This window comes from Anser cygnoides, chromosome 27, assembly GCF_040182565.1.
Source record: "Anser cygnoides isolate HZ-2024a breed goose chromosome 27, Taihu_goose_T2T_genome, whole genome shotgun sequence".
In the NCBI taxonomy this organism is placed as follows: Eukaryota; Metazoa; Chordata; class Aves; order Anseriformes; family Anatidae; genus Anser; species Anser cygnoides.
In genome coordinates this window covers 4729844-4750901 of record NC_089899.1, presented here as the reverse complement: position 1 = coordinate 4750901, position 21058 = coordinate 4729844, and the positions used below count along the sequence as shown (strand labels likewise).

At 57.3% G+C, this 21058-nt stretch overlaps 2 protein-coding genes across 2 annotated transcripts; both read left to right on the top strand.

Moving 5' to 3' along the window:
* The first annotated feature begins 1265 nt into the window (after positions 1-1265).
* FZR1 (fizzy and cell division cycle 20 related 1) lies at positions 1266-19687 on the top strand. The gene is made up of 14 exons (XM_066983991.1): positions 1266-1373; positions 8789-8931; positions 10161-10286; positions 10545-10608; positions 11025-11152; positions 11599-11681; positions 12112-12295; positions 12497-12562; positions 13018-13120; positions 13789-13973; positions 14856-15089; positions 15169-15273; positions 16111-16203; positions 17023-19687. The coding sequence occupies exons 2-14, from the start codon at positions 8863-8865 to the stop codon at positions 17062-17064; spliced, it is 1482 nt and encodes a 493-aa protein (XP_066840092.1). The 5' UTR covers positions 1266-1373; positions 8789-8862; the 3' UTR covers positions 17065-19687.
* A 140-nt stretch (positions 19688-19827) lies between these two features.
* TEKTIP1 (tektin bundle interacting protein 1) lies at positions 19828-20989 on the top strand. Its single transcript, XM_048077756.2, has 4 exons — positions 19828-20085; positions 20186-20412; positions 20612-20737; positions 20811-20989. The coding sequence occupies exons 1-4, from the start codon at positions 20012-20014 to the stop codon at positions 20951-20953; spliced, it is 570 nt and encodes a 189-aa protein (XP_047933713.2). The 5' UTR covers positions 19828-20011; the 3' UTR covers positions 20954-20989.
* The last annotated feature ends 69 nt before the right edge of the window (positions 20990-21058 follow it).

Sequence of the window (21058 nt, the reverse complement as noted above, 5' to 3'; positions counted from 1 at the left end):
TTAATTTGTAGGAAAGCTCGAAAAGCCACGTCGGGCTCAATTTTGGGGAAAACCCCACGACAGCAAAACAAAAAATGCCCCGATAAGCAACGCGAAGCCCCCATTCCCCAGAACCCACAGGGTGTTGGGGGTGTTATTTGAGGGGTCGTTCCCCCGACACAGGGTGTTCATGGGGTTATTTCACGTCCCAAGGTCCCGTTCCCCAGAGCCCATGGGGTGTTCGGGGTGCCCACGGGGTTATTTCACGTCCTGAGGTCCCATTCCCACACCCGGGGTTTTCAGGATGCCCACGGGGTTATTTCACGTCCCGAGGTCCGTGCGGTGGCCGGGAAGCAGGGTGTCCCCCAGGGCACCCCTGGAGGAGAGGCTCTGGGCGCTGCATTCCCTCCCTTGTTTTTTCAGGAATGATTCGGGCCTCTTTTAGGTTGCCAGTTATTAGCTGCTTGTTGCTGCTGCCGTAAACGCGTCCTCAGAAGTGAGCTTCGAATAGATATTCGATTAATCACGGGAGGCCAAGCTGCGTTAATGGCACAGCTAATAACGTTAATGACACAGCTAATAACGTTAATAACACGCGGCTCGCGTGCCTACGGCGTCTTGTGCCGCAGCAGGGAACCCGCGGGGCTGGGGCAGAGCAGGCGGGTGGCGGGCCGGGCGTTGGGCTGTGAGGGCACCTCGGGGCTGCCTCTGGGTAAAGCGTGTGTGTGAAATGTTGGTGTGCAGTTGGTACAATTAGTGTACACCTGGGTACAATGGTGTGCGTGAAATATTTCTGTGTGACCCGGGGGTGGGAGGGGAGGGGAGGGGAGGGGAGGGGAGGGGAGGGGAGGGGAGGGGAGGGGAGGGGAGGGGAGGGGAGGGGGAGGGGAGGGGAGGGGAGGGAAGGGAAGGGAAGGGAAGGGAAGGGAAGGGAAGGGAAGGGAAGGGAAGGGAAGGGAAGGGAAGGGAAGGGAAGGGAAGGGAAGGGAAGGGAAGGGAAGGGAAAGGGAAGGAAGGGAAGGGAAGGGAAGGGAAGGGAAGGGAAGGGAAGGGAAGGGAAGGGAAGGGAAGGGAAGGGAAGGGAAGGGGAAGGGAAGGGAAGGGGGGGGGGGGACCGCGGCGGGGGCGGAACGGATCTGCGCGGCTCTCGCTCCCCGCCGAGGCCCGGCCGGGTGGGAGCCGCCCGCGGCGGTTGCCATGGCAGCGCGCGCCGCCGCTTCCTGTGTAGATTCGAACGGGCGGGCGGGGCGCTCCCGTGGTGCCGCGCGCGGGGCAGCGGGGGGGGGGGGGGGGGGCGGAGCTTCCTGCCGGGGCCGCCGCCATATTGGGGAGAGCTGGGGCCGGCGCCGTGACAGGAGGAGGCGGAGCAGGGCCGGGCTGGGCCGGGCGGGCAGGTAGGTGGGTAGGTGGGCAGGGGGGCTGGGGCGGGGGGCCGGGGGCACGGGCAGGGGGGTGAAGGGTGCGGGGGAGGCCTCCGGGGGGACCGGGCAGGGGGCCCGGGGCAGGCCCTAGTTGCTGGGGCCCGGCCCTGGGCTCCCCGGTCGGGGCGGGGCCGGGGGGGGGGGTTGGAGGGGGGGGGAGCCGCGGAGCAGCCCCGAAACCCCCCCCCCTCAGGAGCCGGCCGTGTCCGTGCTGCCGTGCTCCCGGCGGCTGTCGGGGCTCGGAGGGAGCCCGGTGCCGCTCGGGGCCTTGTGTCGTTACCGCGCCGGGGGTGGCCGCCGAGGGGAGCGCTCCGGGAGCTCGGCCAGGGCAGGGCTGAGGGCTGCGAGCTCCGCACCGGGCGTGTGGCGGCCGGGGGTGTCTGTGTGTGTGTGTGCTGGCAGCCCGCGCCGTGCCCTGCCGCCCTGGGGTCGTGGCGGAGTCACCGTCAGCTGCCACGGGCTTCCCCGCCCGGGTGGGTGTCCCGGGGCTGGGGCTCTCCCGGAGGCACGGTGCTCGTCCCCTTGGGAGTTTTCTCCCCGAGCCTTACTCGGCTTGCGCGTTCGATGGTGCAAGCCTGGCGTCGTGTGCCCGAGGCTCCTGATGGAGCGATTCCCCTGCTGGCAGCGGCACCTCCCAGTAAAGCCTGGATTTTTTTTTTTAATTGCTGTTGTTATTGTTTTAGGCCGAAGCAGAATTTTCTGGGGCTGTTTACTGAAACTGCTGCGTCTTCTAAACCGTACAGCTCTTGTTCGGTGAGCTGGCCGGGGGCACTGCTGCGTCTTCCGTAGTTTAAGCGCTGTGATGGAGCAGGCGTCTGAATCACCTGACTTCGGCGCAGCTCCGCGGACGAGGCTGCTGGTGAATTTTTAATCCTGGCTTTTAAAGCGCTGCCTTCTGATAAGGCCGTCGGTAAGGGGGACCTTTCACCTCGAGCTGGTGCCCCCAGCAGCTGCCTGGGCTTTGTTTCGAGGCTTAAGATAAGCGGGCAGATGTGCTCCGCGAGTTTTTGTTTCCGTTCTGAAATGAAACCGAAGGTTGGCGAAGCCGATTCCTTTCGGTGTTTGGGGCAAGTCGCCCCGCTCCGACACAGCCTGCGGGTAGGTGAGTGGGGTAAGCGCGCTGCCCGGGGGCTGCGGGGCCCAGGAGAGGCGGTGGCCGGCCTTTGTGCTTCGGGTGCTCTTGGCTTTCCTCTGCCTCCTAAAGCTGGCCGCACGCAGGGCAGGGCGTGCAAACTACTTCGGAAAAACCCCAAAGTGTCGGTGAAACGCTAAGAAGCGCGCCCGGCAGCCTTTCTCTTGGGCTGCTCTTGAGTGCGGAGCACTTGGCGTGGCCAAGCTCTGCCCTTAAGACCCCTTACCCCAGGCCCCTGCGCACTTTGCCCGGCGCGTCCCTGCTTCCTCCTCGCTCAGCGGTGTTCAGAGGAAATAAGCGAAGGGGTCGGTACCCGCGGGGCGCTTGCCAACAGGAGCGCCGCCACGTGCCAGCTGATGAGCAGCCAAAAGCAGAAGCTCCGTCCTGCGGGGTGACGCGGGGACCGGTGTCCTCGGGGCAGGGACCAGTCGCCCGCTGGCACCGGGGCTGCTGGGGGCTCTGCTCTCAGCTTTGGAGCAGCCGTGGCGTGGAGGCGAAGTGGAGAACGCGCGCGTCCTGTCCGCGTGCCGGCTCCGGGGTTCCTGCCCCCCTCCGTTGCCAGCCGTGCCCTTACCCTCTCGCCCCCGCAGCAGGGAGTTGTTCTGCTCTGCCTTGCCCGAGGGAGCCCACCTCGTCACCTTGCAGCGGGGCGCAAGGAGCCAACAGCACTTGCGTGGTGCCGGCTCGGTCCCGGCCCGCTCTGCCCCAAAAGGCCGGGTGCTCGCACCTCGCTCGGCGCAGGAACCTGTGCCGCCTGCTGCATGTCCCCCGCTGCGGAGCTTTTCCTGCTGCCTCCCGGTTGTTTTGCTTTCGCACCAGACGAACCCGTTGGGAGCGTTTCCGCTAACGAGGCGCGGAGGTTTGCCTTCTGACCCCCGGGGCGGGAGACGACACGGCAGCGACCCCGCAGTGCGCGCTGCCTCGTGGGGCCGCATGCGGTTCCCAGCCCGTGGCTTCCCACGCTGCTGGAGGCTTTGTGCTCTCCTCAGGCTCCCCGCAGCAGGCGTGGCTCGCTTCTTTGTGAAGCAGCACGGGGAAAAGGAGAAATAATCGCTACCTGCAGGCAATGAAAGGGCTTTCTAACGGCGATGCTCTTCTGCGATCCCCTGCTGTGTGCACGATTGCCGGGTCTGCTCAGATAAACCCCGCGCTTCTGGCAGGCTCCTGTGATCCGCAGGGACACGCGTATGGAATGAGAAGCGCCGTCTAGGAAGGTGAAGGAGCAACCCCGCAGTTCTCCTGACTCGTAAAGGCTGCTCGGGGCGAACTTGGGAACCCCTCGGCTGCGTGCGGGCAGGGAGGGGGCCGCTGCCTCCGCCGCTGGGCGTCGTGCGAAGGGAGTGGCTGAAAACGTTCCCGTGCTCCGAGCGCAGCACGGCAGGCTCTGCCCCAGCAGGTTCCCTTCCAGCCATGGAGAGGAGGAGGGTTTGGGGGGGAAAAAAGCCCATCCGGCCTGAAAGTGGTGGAGAGATCTGAGCGTCGCTCACATAGGAGAGGCCCCGGAGCAGCGTTCCCCCAGACGAGGTGCTGCGCCTGGCTTCTCTGGGGGGAAGCCCTCTGGGCTTGTGATGGCGTACTGAGGATTGTTACCGGTTGGGGGGGCTTTATTTTTGGTGAGGGCTCTCCCAAATACGTTTTTCCTGTTCCCCTGAAGGTGTCACAGCGCTGTGCTTCTGCTGGCACGTGGAAGTCCCCATCCTGGCCGGAGCTCTGGGCGCGAGCCGAGGGTGAGGTACGGGGAGCGGGCTGCCCGCGGCCTTCGTGTCCCGAGTGGCTCCAGGGAGCGCGGGTACAGCGCGCTTTGCTGGTCCGGGGTCCCTTGTCACCTGCTCGGGCTCTGGGGTGCTTTGAGAAGCAGATGCAGCCTTAACTCAGCTCCGAAGCTGCCTCGGAGAGGGCTGCGGAAAGTCCTGGAGCTTGTCTGAGCGCAGCTGGAGGTGCAGCGAGTCGCACAACGTCGGACGTTTGTCACCTCCAGCGCTGGCCCGCGAGGAAGGGACGATGTCTGGTGACGCTGGTGGTGAAAGGAGGCACAAACAGCACCCACCGCTCGTCTGTGGAGCTTGGTGTGGAGCGGCAGCAGCATCTTGAGCCAAGGGTTGGGAGGCTGCGTGCGGGTAGGGGATGAAAACAATGCTGGGGCCGCAGCTTTGGGGCGTTTTCTTTCCAACCTGGCTCGAGTTCAGCCCGTGCCTGCTGCCCGTCGGCTACAAGGCGGCCCCTGCGGGATGTGGGCCCTCTGGAGCCGGTGGCAGCGGGTGTCTAAAGGCGTCCGTCACCTCGGGGGGCGGGAGGTGGTGGCTTTGCCTCGCACAGGCTGTGGAAAGGCAGAACCCAGGCGGATTTCTGCAGGACCCTCAGTGAAGAGCAGTCGCGCTGAACGCGCTGACGTGACGTGGCGGCTCTCGCAGCGGCCGCTCGGCGGGCCCTGGTTTGGTGCCGGCGGGATTTCCTGCAGGCCTCGGGGGGAAGATGTTGCCTGTCACCTAACGCCAGCGTTCGCACCGGTACTGAGGGAGCTGCCGGACGAGAAACCGCCTGGTTGCGGCTCTACCAGCGAGGAGACGTCGGTGAAACTTGCACAAGGCTCTGGCTTTCTGCGTTACTGCCGCTTTTAAACGGAAGCTAGTGAGTTCGGAGGGTTCGTTCGGCACGGCGCGCACGCAGCACGCGTGAAGGTGTTGCCCTGGGTTAAGCGCAGAGGAGCTCAGCTTCAGCCTGCCCGCCAGCGGAGCGCTGCGCTCCTTGCCGACACCAGCTCCGGTGCTGTGAGGCCAGCCCCAGCACCCCGCCTGCCTTTCTAACGGGCCCGACCACCAGCAAAAAACGCTGCCTTCGGCGTGCGCAGGGGTCCGGGAACTGAAAGAACCCCAGACAGCCCAACCGCTCCTCCGGCCTGCGTGGCGGAGCTGCCCCGGGCAGCAGCTCGCCCCTGCCCCGCGCTGGCTCTCCACTCGCAGAGCGGGTCCAGCCCAGAGGCGGGCGTCTTATTTTGGGGCCGAGGAGGTTTCACCCACCCAGCTGAACGTGCGGCACCGCCGGGCACGGCGGAGGTGCCCGTCCGTCCCCCTGTGCCAGACGAGTCCCACGGTTGTCAGCAGCTGAGGCCGGCGCTAACTCACTGCCCCGTGAGCGTTGCCCAGTGACGGGTTCGGAGAAGCCTTGGGAGCACCAACCGCTGGCTGCGGGGAAGCAGGGCATCTGGCTTTGATTTCCAGCCCCGCTGTTCGTGACTGAGAGGCCGATGCGCTCGCTTACAGCTTCCCCTTGGTAAATTGTGGGGTCTTCCCTAGAGCTTTTAAATATTCATCACCGGAATGACGAAGTATTTTTCCCTTCAAACTGGTGCCATTGCATACCGGCCCGGAGAGAAGGCAGCATCGCTGGGCCTGCGCAGGCTCTCGCTAACGAAATCTGCCTGCGGGAGGCTTTCCAGTTTCCCTTAAAGCCGTGGGAAAGGCTGTGCCTGAGAACTGGGGGCTGTGACTGCAAGCTTATTTCTTTAAGAAATAAATCCTGAGGAACCAGGTGCTCTGTACTCGGTCCGGGATCCCGTTCTGTTACCAGTTACGTGCTCTGCCTGGAGAAGGCAGGTGGCCGTTGTTTTCAAGAAGGATTTGTGCTTTCTGACCGAGTCTTGGTGTTTTCTCCACGCGCCGTACATCTTACCCGTGAGCTGGCCGGATTGTATCCCGGCTAACGTTGCTCAGAGCAACGCTTCCAGGTGAAGTCGTGGCGCTCAACAAGCGCGCCCCGTTCTTTTTTGTTGACCCAACCTTGGCGCGTCCAAACGCTTCGCGTTTTTTCCCTCAGTATGGATCTGGTTTTCATAAGCCGGCGTGCAGAACCCCAGGGCGGGCAGCGAGCTGAGCGCAGGCGTTTCTGCAGAACTGTTCCTCTGTTCGGACGCGGCCTGTACCTGCTCGGGCCTCTCGGCAGGCGCTGAAGTCGAGGTGACGAGCGTGGGCTTTGTGCCGTGGCTCACCTGAGCAGGGAGCCCCTGGCTGTCCTGTTACAGGAGCGTTGTGCTGCTCTTAAAAACGGAGCTAGCGCGGAGGAGAGGGGCCGAGCGCGAGGCGCTGGTGGTGGCGAGAGGCTCTGACAGCACCGAAGGCAGGAGAACTTTCAAGCACATGAATGGAATCCAAAATTTATCCGAATCCCAAATTTCGGGGGGGCGAAGGGGAGGAGGGGAAGTCTGGCGGTTCACGTTCGATGTGTGCCCCGTGGGGCTTTATTTCAAAGCGGCCGAAGCCCGAAGCCGGGCGCCGTGGGGCCTGTCGGTGCTGCTGCGCCCTGCCCGCGCCGCCCCTCCCCTGTCGTTCACTCTGCGCGCGCTGCGTTCCTGACCGGGAGCCTCGGTGGTCTGCATCTGCCCGGGTCTGGAACCCGAGTGAAAAGCTCCGCAAGTGAACGCGTTGGATAGCCCGAATTAAAAACATCACGATCCTGCGGGGCTGGGCCTGCGTCGCCCACGCTGAGCCCTTCTGGGAAGACGCTTCGGATGTGCGGTGTCCCCAGCTGGTCACGCGCCTCGTGTGGGTTCTGCAAGCTGCGTTTTCTTACTCGCGGTGTAAAAAAAATACATCTTGTGGAAACGCTGGGTTTGAGAGGTCCTGCTGGCCTCAAAGAAAGGTTTGGGAGGCTGTGAGTAGGTAAAGGCAGTGGTGAGGAAACTAAAAAATAGGAGGAAGTGTTTGACATGGGATGCACTGAGATTTCGTTTTGCTATTATTAACAAATGAGTTTTATTATTAAACTCTTCTAAATGCTCACTCGCAGTAACGCCATCTCTGCCTCTCCGCTGGTGGAAGCTGCTCACCGTTAAATTCGGTGGCGTTCTCCAGCCTTTCCTCTGAGGGAACATATGGGGGAAATGTGTTACGTTAAAAAAGAAGAGAGCCCGGGGGAGGAGGTGGCAGAGGTAAGCAGGTGTGCTCGGCAGCAGCTCGGCAGCCGCTGTTTCGGGGCTGCTCCTGTAATAGCGCTGGCGTGCTTAACAGCCGGGAACAGAACGGCTTTTTGGTGTCTGTATTTCGGTGTCTGTAAGAGGTCCGAACTCCAGCGCTACCAAACCGCTTGGATGGCAGGGCGGGAGCCGCTTCTCCAGAGTTGGTGCTCTGTCCTCGTGCTTTCCCGGCCGTTTGCAGCACGCCGGAATTCCCGGTCGCGTCTCACCAGGCTGCTGCCGGCCTCCTGACCCGGCATGCGCCCGCGGCGCTGGGCGAGCGTCCGCTCCTGGGGGCAGGGAGCGGGGCCCGGCTCTGCCCAGCCCTGCCGCGCCGCGGCCTCCCAGGTCTCCCAAATCCGTATCTCGAGGCAGCGCCGTTCGTGGAGCCGGGCCTCCAGCCAGCCCCAGCGAATGTTTATGCGACAGCAGTCGATTGAAAATCTCTTCACCTTCCGCAGAGCTTCCAGGTGCCTCCGTCGCAGGGTTCTGCGCGGCGTGCGCTCGTTCTGCCTTTCCCTCTGGAGATGTTTCCCTTGGGCTGAGCGACCGGCCGGGCACGGCTGCTGGGGAGGCTGGGCGCAGGCAGGGCTGCTCGGGGGAAGGCTGCAGCTCCGTGCCCTCCCGGAAAGGTTCGGTATCCTTTGTTGATGCGTGCTGTAACTTAGCCAATTCTAGGTAATGGAGCAGCCCTCTCATAAAACGGGCGCTCGAGTGACACGTGCATTGCAGCGCGGCCTCGCCGTGCGGCCGTAGCTGGGCTGGCTTTATGGTAGCCCAGAGGCAGATGTGGGGCAGCACGGGCGTCAGAGATTGAACGCTTCCTCAGGGGGCTCCCCAGTCCAGAGCTGCCCCTGTTCCTGCGCTTCAGGGCACCAAAAGGCTGCCGTGCATGCGCCGCGGATGAAATAATCGCGCTGGCACAGAGGTGCCTGCCTCTGGCCCGCGGTGCCACGGGCTGTGGGCATCCGATCCCTGCACGCCTGCGTACCTGGGGCTCGCCAAGCTGCGCTGCCGCGGTCGGCGAGCGTGAGGTCGCGGTCTGTGCTCGGGCTGTCGCATGCTTCGGTCCTATCGGCTGCAAAACGCCGATCGCCTATTCGGGTGAATTAACAACCAAGGGCAGCAATACAGGAAAACACTTCCGTCAGCAACCTTGCACTGGGCTTTATCGCACAGGGTTGATAACGCTGCTGTGGAGGGGGAAAGTGGGCTCTGGTTTAAAGAGTCTTGAGTGATGCTGGAGGCTGCTTCTACGTGAAGAGGTGTAATATTTTGGTGGTTTTCTCCCCCCATCTGTTGCAGCAGACTAATTACTGATTGGGCTTCATGAACGTAAATCCCTGAGGCTGCTGAACTCCCCAACCCCTACACGTTCCACCATGGACCAGGATTATGAGAGACGTCTCCTACGCCAAATCAACATCCAGAATGAAAACACGATGCCTTGTGTAAGTACGGATGGTCTGTACCAAGGGATCTGAGCCTGAAAGCGAAGCGCTCGTCTGCATTGCCTGTGACTGTTTTCAGTTGAGCTTTGGCAGATGTGGGAACCTGTGCCCTTTGTGGGGCTGTGACCAGATGAGAGCTCCTGAGCTGTTGTAGGAGTAACCGAATAACCCCACTCTAACAGTGCTTTCACGCAGACAACCTCAGTTCAGGTTGCAAAAGTGAGTTAAGAGATGTTTTTGTAGTGCAGTGATGGCTTTTACTAAATAATCTCTGGAATCGCAGGCAGAGTGTAAAAAGGTTGAGGACTAACAAACACAAAGCCTTAGGACTGGAGGCTGAAGCAGCTAGAGAACAAGCTAAAGAGCAGGGGAGGCGGTTGTGTATTTCTGTCCCTGAGAAAGCCATGGAGCAAATCCTTCTGGAAACCATTTCCAGACATGAGGGACCCAAATGTGTTTGAAAGCAGTCAGCACAAGCTTACCAAGGGCAAATCATGCCTGACCAACCTGCGAGCCTTCTACGAAGGCACGATTTAACGTGATGGATGGGAGGAGGGAGCACATGTCGTCTGCACTGACTGCAGCGAGGCTTTTGGCGCAGTCTCCCAGAGCAGAATTGAAGGTGGGTGGTCTGCAGGAGGGGAGGTTATCTAGCTGGGCTCAGAATAGTCGCCAGGAGTCAGCCTGGCTAGTGACCAGCCTCTGGGGGGAGTGCTGCTGAGTGCCTTCAGTGGGGAGCAGAGCAGAGGGAGGCGGTGCGCGATCCCCGAGTTCCTGCATGACGCTGTACTGGGGGGAGTTGTTGAAGCACCTGGGGTAGAGGTATTTCCTGCGTTCAGAGGGAGCTTGGCAGGCTGGAGAAACCAGCCCTCTTCTGAGCCGGGGTCCTCTCCGCTACGAGTTTCTGTACGAAAAAGAATGTGATCGCACTCGAGGAATCTGCAGCACACCCAGCGAGCGTTCTGCCCTGCTCTCGCCTTCCCTGTGTTTGCCTGGGCAGCATCAGCTTGAAAAGGGGCAGTGCGAAAGGCGCTGCTTAATTGTTTCTCTTGACAGATGTTCCTGTGACAGCTGGGCTGGGTGTGCGTACTCATTCTGCTAAGGGGATAAACCAGTGTTTTGCTCTTCTATTTTGGCATATTTAGCTTTGACAAGACCTCTTTGATGTTTGTCAGACCCCCTGCTGGGATCAACACTTGTTCTTGCGTGTGTCTAAATCTCTAATTCAGGTAGCAGAGATGAGAAGAACCCTGACGCCTTCCAATTCTCCGATGTCTTCTCCGAGTAAGCATGGAGACAGGTTCATTCCCTCAAGAGCTGGGGCCAACTGGAGCATCAACTTCCACAGAATAAATGTAAGCTTCGCTCCCTTCTCCTGCAGCGCAAAGTCTTTGAAGTGAGGAAATGGCACGTTTCATTTTGGCTGGCATTTCATTTTGGCTCTGCTTATCTTCTGAGCCATGGTCTGCTGCTGCCCTTAAAGAGTTCCTTTGAATGTGTGCCTCCTGGCCCGCAGGTGCAGCCTGTTTGCAGACTTCTTTGTTTGCTATTTTACGTGCATTGTGATGGTTCTGTGTGGTGATGGTGTTGGTTTTTTTTTTTTCCCCTTTCAGGAAAATGAAAAATCACCAAGTCAAAACAGAAAAGCAAAGGATGCCACATCGGACAATGGCAAAGGTGAGACCTTCTTTCTGCTGCTTGTAGCCTTGGCTACGGCTTTTATTCCAAATTGATGCCGAGTTTGGAAATTAAATGAACGCTGGCACTTTTGTGCTTATCTTAAGCAAAAAGCCACGCTGGTGTTTTGTGCACGTGTCACAAGAGTGAACACCTGGTCACCTCAGTGGGCTGCTGCTGAGCATCTGGGAAGCGAGGGCCTGTTTGTATCTCTTGATTTATTGAGTCACGGAAGTAATTTCCTGATGGTGTGGAAGGAGGGGAAGCTTGCTGCTAATCTTAATTCCGAGCTGGAGTCCCAGGCTTATGAAGAGGCCCTGTGAGTGTAGAAGTCAGGCGGTTGTGACCCAGTCGGTCCCTGCAGAGGCGCTTGTGGCTTCAGAGTTCCCTGCCTAAGCACTCGTTTGGGTTCACAGATGGCCTCGCTTACTCCGCCCTGCTGAAGAATGAACTCTTAGGAGCAGGGATCGAGAAAGTGCAGGACCCGCAGACGGAAGACAGGAGGTTGCAGCCGTCCACTCCAGAGAAGAAGTCCCTCTTCACTGTAAGTTGGTTTGCATTTAAAACAAAGGGAGTTTGTGTGTCTTGTGTCGTGGGAGCAAAGCGCGTGGTTCTGTCAAGTTGCTAATGCAAGAGAGTTAGTGTTAAGATTTTGCTGATGTTTGCTCCTCAACTTACTTGGTGGCCTATAAAGAAAACGTAAATATCTGTAGCAAGCTACGTACTTCCTATTTCTGTACTGGCAAGGAAGCTGGGTGGGAACAAAGCTTTTTTGGACGCTCTTAAGACTGAGTAAATGACCAAATCAAGGTTTTGGTCTGCAGTGGAAGTTTTTGTATGGTCCTGGAACACCTGGAAAAGAGGGGAACTGAAAAGGCTGGAAAACTGGCAGTGGATGTTGGAGCTAGCTGGGCACTGGTGCCTGTGTGAGTGGTTTACATCGGTCTTGGGCATGGTGGTGTTCTTACTGGGTGTGTTTTCTTTCTGCAGTATTCTCTCAGCACAAAACGTTCCAGTCCGGATGATGGTAACGAGGTCTCGCCGTATTCCTTGTCTCCTGTCAGCAACAAAAGGTAATACTGATTCCCCACAGACTTCTACAGTGGGGGAGTGTTGAAACAGGTTTCAGTGAGGTGTTTCAGTGATGTTCTCGAGGGTTTCTCTTTAAGGCAACTAAAATTGCCACATGAATTGGTTTGGGAAGTCTGAGAAGGTAATAAGTAGGGACAGTCAGGTTCCCTAAGGATTCCTGAGTACACCCCAACTGCTTAATACCGAATGTGTCCTGACCAGCCCTCAGCAGTCAGCTTGTTGATTTGCTCCCCAGCTCCTTTATAGAACTAGAGACTAATTCCTTCTAACATGCTGGAAAGCATTTTGCTGCCTCTTTGTGTATCTCTGTAGAAATGCAGGTATGCTCTAAAGACTAGCTGCATCTGTCCACGCCATCTGCTGTGATGTGTGATATTCTGTAGTTGTTGTTATATCTCTCGTTGTAAACAGTCAGAAGCTGCTACGATCACCCCGAAAACCAACTCGGAAAATCTCAAAGATTCCTTTCAAAGTTTTGGATGCCCCAGAACTGCAGGACGACTTCTACCTGAACCTGGTGGACTGGTCCTCTCTTAACGTCCTCAGCGTTGGCCTTGGCACATGTGTTTACCTGTGGAGTGCTTGTACGAGCCAGGTAAATGATGACCAGCGTCTGGAGAGTGATGTACCTGTTGCTGTGGGTGTTCTCCAGCTGCAGCACCTTTCAGAACTATGGAACACGCTGTGGGAGGGATTCGGTGCTTGTAATGCTCTGTCCCAAACCGGGAGATAGCTCTGGAGGTAGCTGATGCAGCATGACAATGACAAGTATTTCTCATTCTGTCTTATCCTCAAGGTGACCCGACTGTGCGATCTGTCCGTGGAAGGAGATTCTGTAACGTCTGTGGGCTGGTCAGAACGGGTCAGTATAACACTGCCAAGTGAAATGCAATTCAAATGCTATCACCGTAGCTGTATAGCCCTTCGTTGCAAGCTCTAAAATCATGGATTATTTTTCTGTATTCTCCCAAACTCCCTGTGTGCTGTTCATCAAATGTGTTTCTTGTCTCTGCTAAACGAGAGGGGATAGAGGGTAACCTCTTGTATCTTGACACTCTGGAGGCACTTGCTAAGAGGTATGGGAGGGGAAAAAAAAAACATTTTATTGTCAAGAGCTGGAGAAGTGACCTGATTCTAAGTATGTTTCAGCCGGGCTGCTTGGCTCCTCTCTTCAGTAGGGAAAAGATGCGAGATGGAAGAACTCTGGATGCTTTCCATCTTGTGGGATTTATCTGAAGTCGTCTCAGCATCTAGCTTTTTGTTTTATTTCTGTCTGTACTTACTGGCTTTACTGATCGTGGTTTTCTGTTTGTCTAGGGGAACTTGGTAGCCGTTGGCACTCACAAGGGCTTTGTACAGATCTGGGATGCAGCTGCAGGAAAAAAGCTCTCCATGCTAGAGGGGCACACGGCCAGAGTTGGTAAGGAGGTGGAGTTTTCACATGTTTTGTTTCTTGATTTTTTTTTTTACTTCTCTCCCTGAACTCAGACAGTACCAGAATTGATATTTATGCCTTGCTGTGTCCTGAGCTGCCTTTAAAACATTGCCACCTAGTAATTGTGGTGTTCTGATCTTGGGTGTGGTGGTGTTTGAGTGACTACTGCAGCAGGTGTTTCCTCCATGTCTGCTGAGGCATTTTGGGTTTGGTTACAACACTTTCTCACTGCCACTGGCTTCCGGTTTCAGCCCTGCAGGCAGGCAGCTTTACACTGAGATTTCCAGTTCCCTTATGCTTCGGGGACTGTTCTTCTGTTTTTCTTTGGTGTTTTTTGTAAATTTTTGGTCAGAGCTGTTGTGAATCTGAATTCTGAGGTGAGATTTGGGGAGTCAAGATAGCTTTTGAGTTCTGTTTCTGTGCTTTACTTCCCAGTGAAATGGAGTTAGCGATAGATTTGCCTGCAGCAAGCTTAGTGAAGGTATCTTTGTATGCCATTTTAAGACTCCAGGCAGGGCATATAAAGGAGGGTCCCTAAGCACTGATTTTTTTTTGTAAACCTCCTGCAGTTCTGGTGGCTGTGTGCTGCCTGCACGCTCCTGCAAGGCTCCCAAAACATGCCCTTAGGCTGTTGCTCTCTGCCCGTGTTACAGGTGCCTTGGCATGGAACGCGGACCAGCTGTCTTCTGGGAGCCGAGACAGAATGATCCTTCAGAGGGACATCCGCACCCCGCCCCTGCAGTCAGAGCGGCGGCTGCAGGGCCACAGGCAGGAGGTCTGTGGGCTCAAATGGTCTACGGACCACCAGCTCCTGGCCTCTGGGGGAAATGATAACAAGGTATAGTACTTACAGCTGGTCCCGTGAGGCTCAGCATCTCTAGATCTTCGCAGGGAAATGTCAGGTCCCCTTTCTCCAAGGATATTCATCTGCTCTGTGAAGGGGCTTTTGTTTCACTTGTTGGACTGTGCCCAACGATAAATCATGCTAAGCTTCTACTCAGTCTCCTCTCTGTAATAAAATTAAAGAGGCAAATTTAATTTTGCTTCTCTATTTGGCTAATTAAATCTCTAGCTTGACTCAGGGTTTTGAGTTCAATAAAGCTACTGCTAAGCTGTACTTCCTGGCTTGGTTTAGGTAGCATATAGGCTCAAGTTTGTTGCAATTATGTTTATGTATGTGGAAGGAAACCGAGTTTAGAAGCTATATAAGTTTTAATACCTATAGCACAGACTTGTAGTTCACTGAACACCATATGGAAGAAGCATCTGTTCTGAAGAAAGTGCTCAGAGCCCTTTGGAGCGGGTTGCTAGGTAGTGAATTTGCCCAGTGTATGTGTGACAGCATGGTTGTACAAAGTTCTTCTCAGAATATCTTGCAATGAGCTTGCACGTGCTTCCTGACGTGTGCTGGGGTAATACAGCCACAAAGACAAAAGGGGGGCCTTAGCTGACATTCGGTGACACCGTGTTGCTGGCTTTACAAGCTTAACTGAAGGACTTCCTTGCGACCCAGTGGTGAAGTGGCTCCTCAGCTGAGCGTGGTGGCAGGGTGGGACAGGCTGCAGGGCTGAAATAGCTGAGACACGTGCTTGGGCAGAGCTGTGGGAAATCGTCGTGTTGCCCAACCACCCTCGTCAATCCCAGCGCGACATCGTGGTTTGTGGGTGTCGCGTGCACGTGACTGCAGTGCAAGTTCGATCACGTCTTTCCTCTCTGCCAGCTCCTTGTCTGGAATCACTCCAGCCTGAGTCCTGTCCAACAATACACAGAGCATCTCGCGGCAGTAAAAGCCATCGCCTGGTCTCCGCACCAGCACGGCCTCCTCGCCTCCGGCGGCGGGACAGCCGACCGGTGCATACGCTTCTGGAACACGCTCACCGGGCAGCCCCTGCAGTGCATTGACACCGGGTCACAAGTGTGCAACCTGGCCTGGTCAAAGCACGCCAACGAGCTAGTAAGTTCCTCCCTGCGCAGCGCTGCTGCTGAGCTCTCCTGCCTTCGGGAGCGTAACTCATTTCCCTCTCCGCTTCCAGGTGAGTACCCATGGATACTCGCAGAACCAGATCCTCGTCTGGAAATACCCCTCATTAACTCAAGTAGCAAAGCTAACAGGGCACTCGTACAGAGTCCTATATCTGGTAAGCACCGGCCTTGCCTCTGAAACCTTCTGTCCCTACTGAACTGGCTGTGCATGTGCTGGGATGAGACCTGAAGCTGCAGCGCCGGTGGCGCTGTGAGCAGCCTCTGCTCTTGGTGAGGCATGAATGTTGCCCTGCAAGCGAAAAAAAAAGCTCTGTATCTGGTTTCCTTGCCTGCAAGGGATACTTTGATTTGCTGCTATGGAAATGTGAGGCTTTATTAATGAATAGCAGAGCTTGCCAAAACTCTTCTGGGGAAGCACGGGAAAGTCTTCTTGTTCCCTTAAGACTTTGTCACTGTTCCATTGGTAACCGCAAGCAGGGGAAGAACTTGATGCTTTCAGTCCTCCTAATTCCGTATTAAAATGCCTGATGCACCTAATCCCTTTGATTTCTTACCTGCTCTGTTAATGTTACATAGGGCTTTCAGTGGATTCTTAACATGATAAATATGCTGATAGTGTTTTGTGAGGTAGGTTCCAACCGAAGTGACTAATGACTGGCATTTGCCAGCTCTATCACACTTCCTGCCTTAACACACATTTATAATCCGGGGAGGAATAGCCTCGATTACAACTGGCATGGATTTCTTAACACAGGAATCGTTTCTACGATAATTCCACCCATGTGTTCCAGAGCTGCGTAAGTAAGATGCAAGTGCTCGAGTTGGCACCTACTGAGGCTGAGTGAGGCACATGAAAGCAGAGGTGGTAGTCTGGTGTCTCACCGCCAGCCAAGTAGGAAGGGGAGTAGAATACCTCTGATGCATTCCAATGAAGATTTGTTTTCAACCTCAAGAATGTAGCAGATACTAAAGGCTGCTCTCTCCTGCCTTAGGCGATGTCCCCTGATGGGGAGGCCATAGTCACGGGAGCTGGAGATGAAACCTTGCGGTTCTGGAACGTCTTCAGTAAAACTCGCTCGACAAAGGTAAGGATGTGCTGCGCAGCTGCTGGCTGCAGCCGTGTCCTGCAGCAGGCTCAGCCTTCGGCAGGGGATTCAGTCAGTTCCCTCTGTTCTTCGGCCTTGCCTCTGGCTTCGTTACCTTATCCTGTGGGTTGAGGGGAGGGTGCAGTGAAGGGTTAAACTTGACTGCAGTATAAAAGGGTTTGCAGTCATATGCAATAAAAGGTTGCCTCTGCACACCCAAGTAGTGTGACAGAACGTCATTCTGGCTGTTAGGGAGCTGCTGAACGCAGCAGCATTGCAGGGAGCTCACCTCCAGCCCGTATTCTGTGCTCACGTGCTGCTATCAACTGGCCGTGCCCTCGGACTTGATTATCCTCTAGCTCCTTGCGTAAGCGCCTAAAGTGGTGGCTGGGGTGGAATTGGGATCGTGGTACTGCCACTAACAACGTGCCATCGCCAAAAGCAGGCTGTGCCAGATGCTCCAGGAGCTTTTCTGGGTGTCTCGCGGAGGCAGTGGAGAAATGGCAGTGAGATCTTAAGGAATGAGCTGTGGGGAGCGGGCGTTGCAGGCGCCTGGGTGCACCCTGGCTCTAGGGTGCAGCTTCCCACAGAGCTGTGGGAATGGCATGCTTGCCTGCCACACGCCTCGTTATCAGTTGGAAAAAAAAACAACATGGGAATATTTATGGCATTGGACTTTGGATGTTTAGCCCAGATCAGTGCCCTGAGCTGGAGATACCTCACCAGCGTTTTTTAATTACAAAATAAATAAATCATGTGGAATAACGCTGCAGCAAAGCCTTTAAGTGCTGAAGTACCTGCTTTGCCTTTTCTTTTTAGGAGTCTGTATCCGTTCTCAACCTCTTCACCAGGATACGGTAAACCCCATGTACTGCAATCCAAGAGACTACAGCGTGCCGTTCCAGGATAAAACCACTACCTTGGTGTGCATGGAACCCCAAACGATCAGCCAGAAGGGGAGGGAGTGCCAGCGGGACTGGAGGATGGACCCAACAGATCCTAATTAAATATGTGCTTGTGAACCACGCCGGGCAGTATTTGGGATGGGGTTGGGGAGGGGAGGGAACTGCCAAAGGTTTATGGATTCATCCTTCCGTAAAGGGGAACGGGTACAAGAGAAATGTTGAACCAGCGCCCTCCAACCCTCGCTTTGTGTACTGGAGAAAACCTGTTTACACAGACCACCGAGACCGGACCAAGGCCATCCCAACTGCTGTGTTGTCTGCTCTTAGGAGAGATGAGAGCGTCCTTGCCTCTGTGGAAAGGGGCTTAACGTGCTGCTGCGGGTCCCTCTAACCTCGGATGGACACCTTCGGAGGTAGGAGCCAGCCACGCTTGTTCAATGCAACTGGTGCGTGGGGACTGGGCTCTAGGCGGGGCATTAGCCTCTCTGGTATCTAAGGGCATTGGTTAGAGCCTGGGATCCCCATGACAGGAAAAAACTGGAGAACTGCTTATTTTTTCCAGATAAAGCAGGTGCTGCGGTACTTGCCGTTCTTGTAAGACAGCTTGATTTTGGCACGCTTACCAGCTGCCTTCAAACATGCATCTCGGGGCTTTAAACTTTAGAGGAGACTTTAAAGAGGCTCCACCTCAGAGGGAATGCATTCAAAGAAATTTAAAATTGCTATTGCATGTTTTAGGCTGATTCTTTTAGTTAACAGAGAGGAAAAACAATGGCTTTAAAAACAAAACAAAGGAACAACACGCATGTGGAGCTTCCCACAGTGCCCTTTGTGGCGGCTGGTTGCTCTGGAGTCTTCTTGAGGACAAAAGCAGTTGAGATGTGCTTGAGAAACAAAACAACTCCTGTGGATCTTTTTCAGAGAGAGCATGGCCTCTTCTGGCTGGAAGGGGGGAAACACCGCGTCTGGGCAAGGGGGGTTTCTTTTTCTAAGGCAAGGAAGAAGTGTTGCTTTTTTATCTCCGAGTCAATGCCAGGGACCTGTTGTTTTTTTGTTGTGTTTTTTTTTTTTAAGTTGTATGGGAAGAGTGCCTGCTTGTGCGTTCGGAGCCTGTGTGATGAGTGCCGTGGGATGTGATGCAAAGCACTTGTGTGTATGTGTTGCTTTTAATTTAAGGAGAAGCTGTTACGCTTGCAGCAGCCTGTTCCTGTCTTACCTTGTACATGTGCCAATGCTTCCTGCTGCGCACCTGGCTCCTGCCTGCCTCGTGCCCTCTCTCGTGCGCTGGGATGTGCGTGCTGTTTCCTGTTCTCACTTGGATTTTCCCGGCTGTGTATATAGACCTTGACCTGTTCTCTGTAGAGTGTATAGGCAGTACTTTTTTTTTTTTCCTGAATCCAGACTGTAGGGGTAGTGGTAGGAAAATGCCTGCCCCTCCCCAGCGCCACCGGTATCCCTGGGGTGAGCGGCTGAGGCGGAGGGAGGCTGGTACAGCGGTAAGGTGCAGCTCTGCTCACCACGGCCTTGACCCCATGTGTGCCATCGTGCCAGCGCCTGGATCAGGCTCACCCACGGCTCACGCTGCCTCCGCGTGTCGCAGGTACCCAGGGGCACGTACGTGTGCCAGGGGCTCCCCGCTCCCACTGGCACCGAACCTCCAAAGCCCAAAGCGGCAGTCGCATCCGACAGCCTCACCTGCCCCCAAACTGTAATTTCTGTGTAATTTCTGAAACCCAGTCTCAGCACGACTACATTGTGGTTCTCGCAGCAGGGGCGTGGGGCTTGGTTTTAAAAATTGCCTGCTGGCCTCCTGCTGCCTTTCCTGCTGCTTGTTGTACGTTCACTGGCACTGTTCGATGTCACGGCGTGGAGGGACCACTGCGAAGCACCGAGGAGCTGTTAATTAAGTCAGGTCACTAAGCTGGCAAGTGGCTCGGGGGCCACCTGCAGCAGGACGTGGTTGTCACGGGTGTCTGGGGGTTGTCACCCTGCAGGGCAGCTGCACCTGGGGATGGGGCTGTTTGCACCCGGGGCAGGAGGTGGGTGGCTGCTGCCGGGCGTTTTGGGCTGCAGATGCCTCCTGTGGGTCCGCGCGCACAGACCCTTGGACGCTGCTTTCTCCTCCGGGAGGAAATCAGCAATGGGGTGGGGGCATCGGAGAGGTGTCAGAGCTGGGAGGTTTCATTGCTTTGTGCCCGCTCTGTAGCAGAAGGTGCCCGGGGGTGGCCCTGGGTGTGCGTGGGGCTGAAGTGGGGACCCGCTCCCCGCGGGTACCTCCTGGCACGAGGGGGGTGCCCCTGGGTGTGCGCGTGCCACCGGCGCCTGGCTGGGGTGTGCTGCGGCGTGTTCGTGGGCAAAAGAGCAGAGCCTCCGTGCGCTTGTGTTGTGTGTGTGCGCGATCCGCAAGTGCTGAGCTGTGCGGGCGGGCTGAGCCGAGGGGTCCTCCCGGAGTCTGCGACCTTGTGGCGTTGTTATATATATATAAATATATAAAGCATCACATGGTGGAAAAAATTATAGAGTGTTGTAACTTTTCCATGTAAAGCGTTCTGACTGGCATTAAACACGTCGTGAATTTACGTCTCTGTGGCTCCAGTTGGTTTTTCACGGGGGGGGGACAGGAGCAGTGGCAGTGCCCCCCAGGCTTCCAAGGCCCCCGCAAGCAGAGGCAGGCGCCGGCTGCCCAGTGCAGGTCTGTGCTCTGTGGCTGCTGCCCAGCTCCCGCCCGCCCCTGTTTGCTCTCCTGGAGCAGGGAGGAGCAGCCCCGGCCCTTCCCCTGCAGGGCACAAAGGGAGCGAAGGTGCCTCGGCCCCGCTGCCCCACCCCAGCCCCCCGTTGTGTTGCGTGGGGGCCGTTGCTTGGCGCTGATTCCAGCACCGCTGCGGGCTCACCCAGCGCCAGGCATGGAGCTGGGGGCGCACAGGCCCTGGGTGCCGCAGAGCACCCTCGAGACCGACTTCCCCCTGCCCCTGTACAGGTGAGCCCCTCGCCCCCGTGGGACCCCTGTGGCTGGGGCGTGGGGGCGATGCGGGTGGGGGCACGAAGCCCTGATGCCCCCCTTCCCTTCCTGCCCGCAGTGACCAGTACGTGACGCTGCAGGGGCCCCGCCAGGCCCCTGTGCTGAGGCAGGCCGTGCGCTGGAAGACCACCCCCATGGGCTGGGACGCTGCGGGGCAGAGCTGGTCCACGGGGCTGAGCGGCTGGGACACGGCGGGGGGCCCCTGGTACACCCTGACCCCCGGCATCTCCCGCTGCCGCTGGCAGCGCGCCCACACCCCCCGTGAGCTGGAGCCCCTGCCCCCGGGTATGGTCCTGGGTTGGGGGGGTCCTGGGTTGGGGGGGGCACTTGGGGGTGGTGGCAGTGGAGGGAGAAGCTGGGGGGTGACCCAGTTTATGAGGTGGGGGGAGGAAGGGATGGGGGTGGGCTCCTGGGGGGGCTGCGGATGACCCTGCTGCAGGGTGGGGGTCGTGCTGCCTGGCCCCAGCTCTGCTCCCCCCCCCAGTTTACGCCCAGCACCTGCGGGAGGTGGCGTGGTGGGACCCCATCAGCCCCGCCGCCTACCTCGGACCCTGCACCTGCTGGGGAGCCTTCCTCTGGCAGGAGCGCCCCATCCTGGGCAAGGAGTACGGTAAGAGCTTGAGGGGTTGTGGGGGGGCATCTGCCAGTGCCCCCTCCTCACCCCTCTCCCTTCCCCTCCGCAGTTGCCACCCGCAGCTGGAGCCCCAGGGCGCCGGGGGGCAGCCTGGGGTACGTCCCCCTGCTGTCCTCCTGCCGCCCCCCCTGCACCGCCCGCGACGTCCGCACCTGGAGCCTCCTCCAGCACCAGCCCTCCACCCGCCAGTAAAGGGCACGGCGCCTGCGGCTGTCCCGGTTCTTTGTGGGGACGGGGCGGGGGGGGGCTGAGCGGGGGTCGTCGGGGCCAGGCCTGTGCCTCAAGGCTGGATGCTGC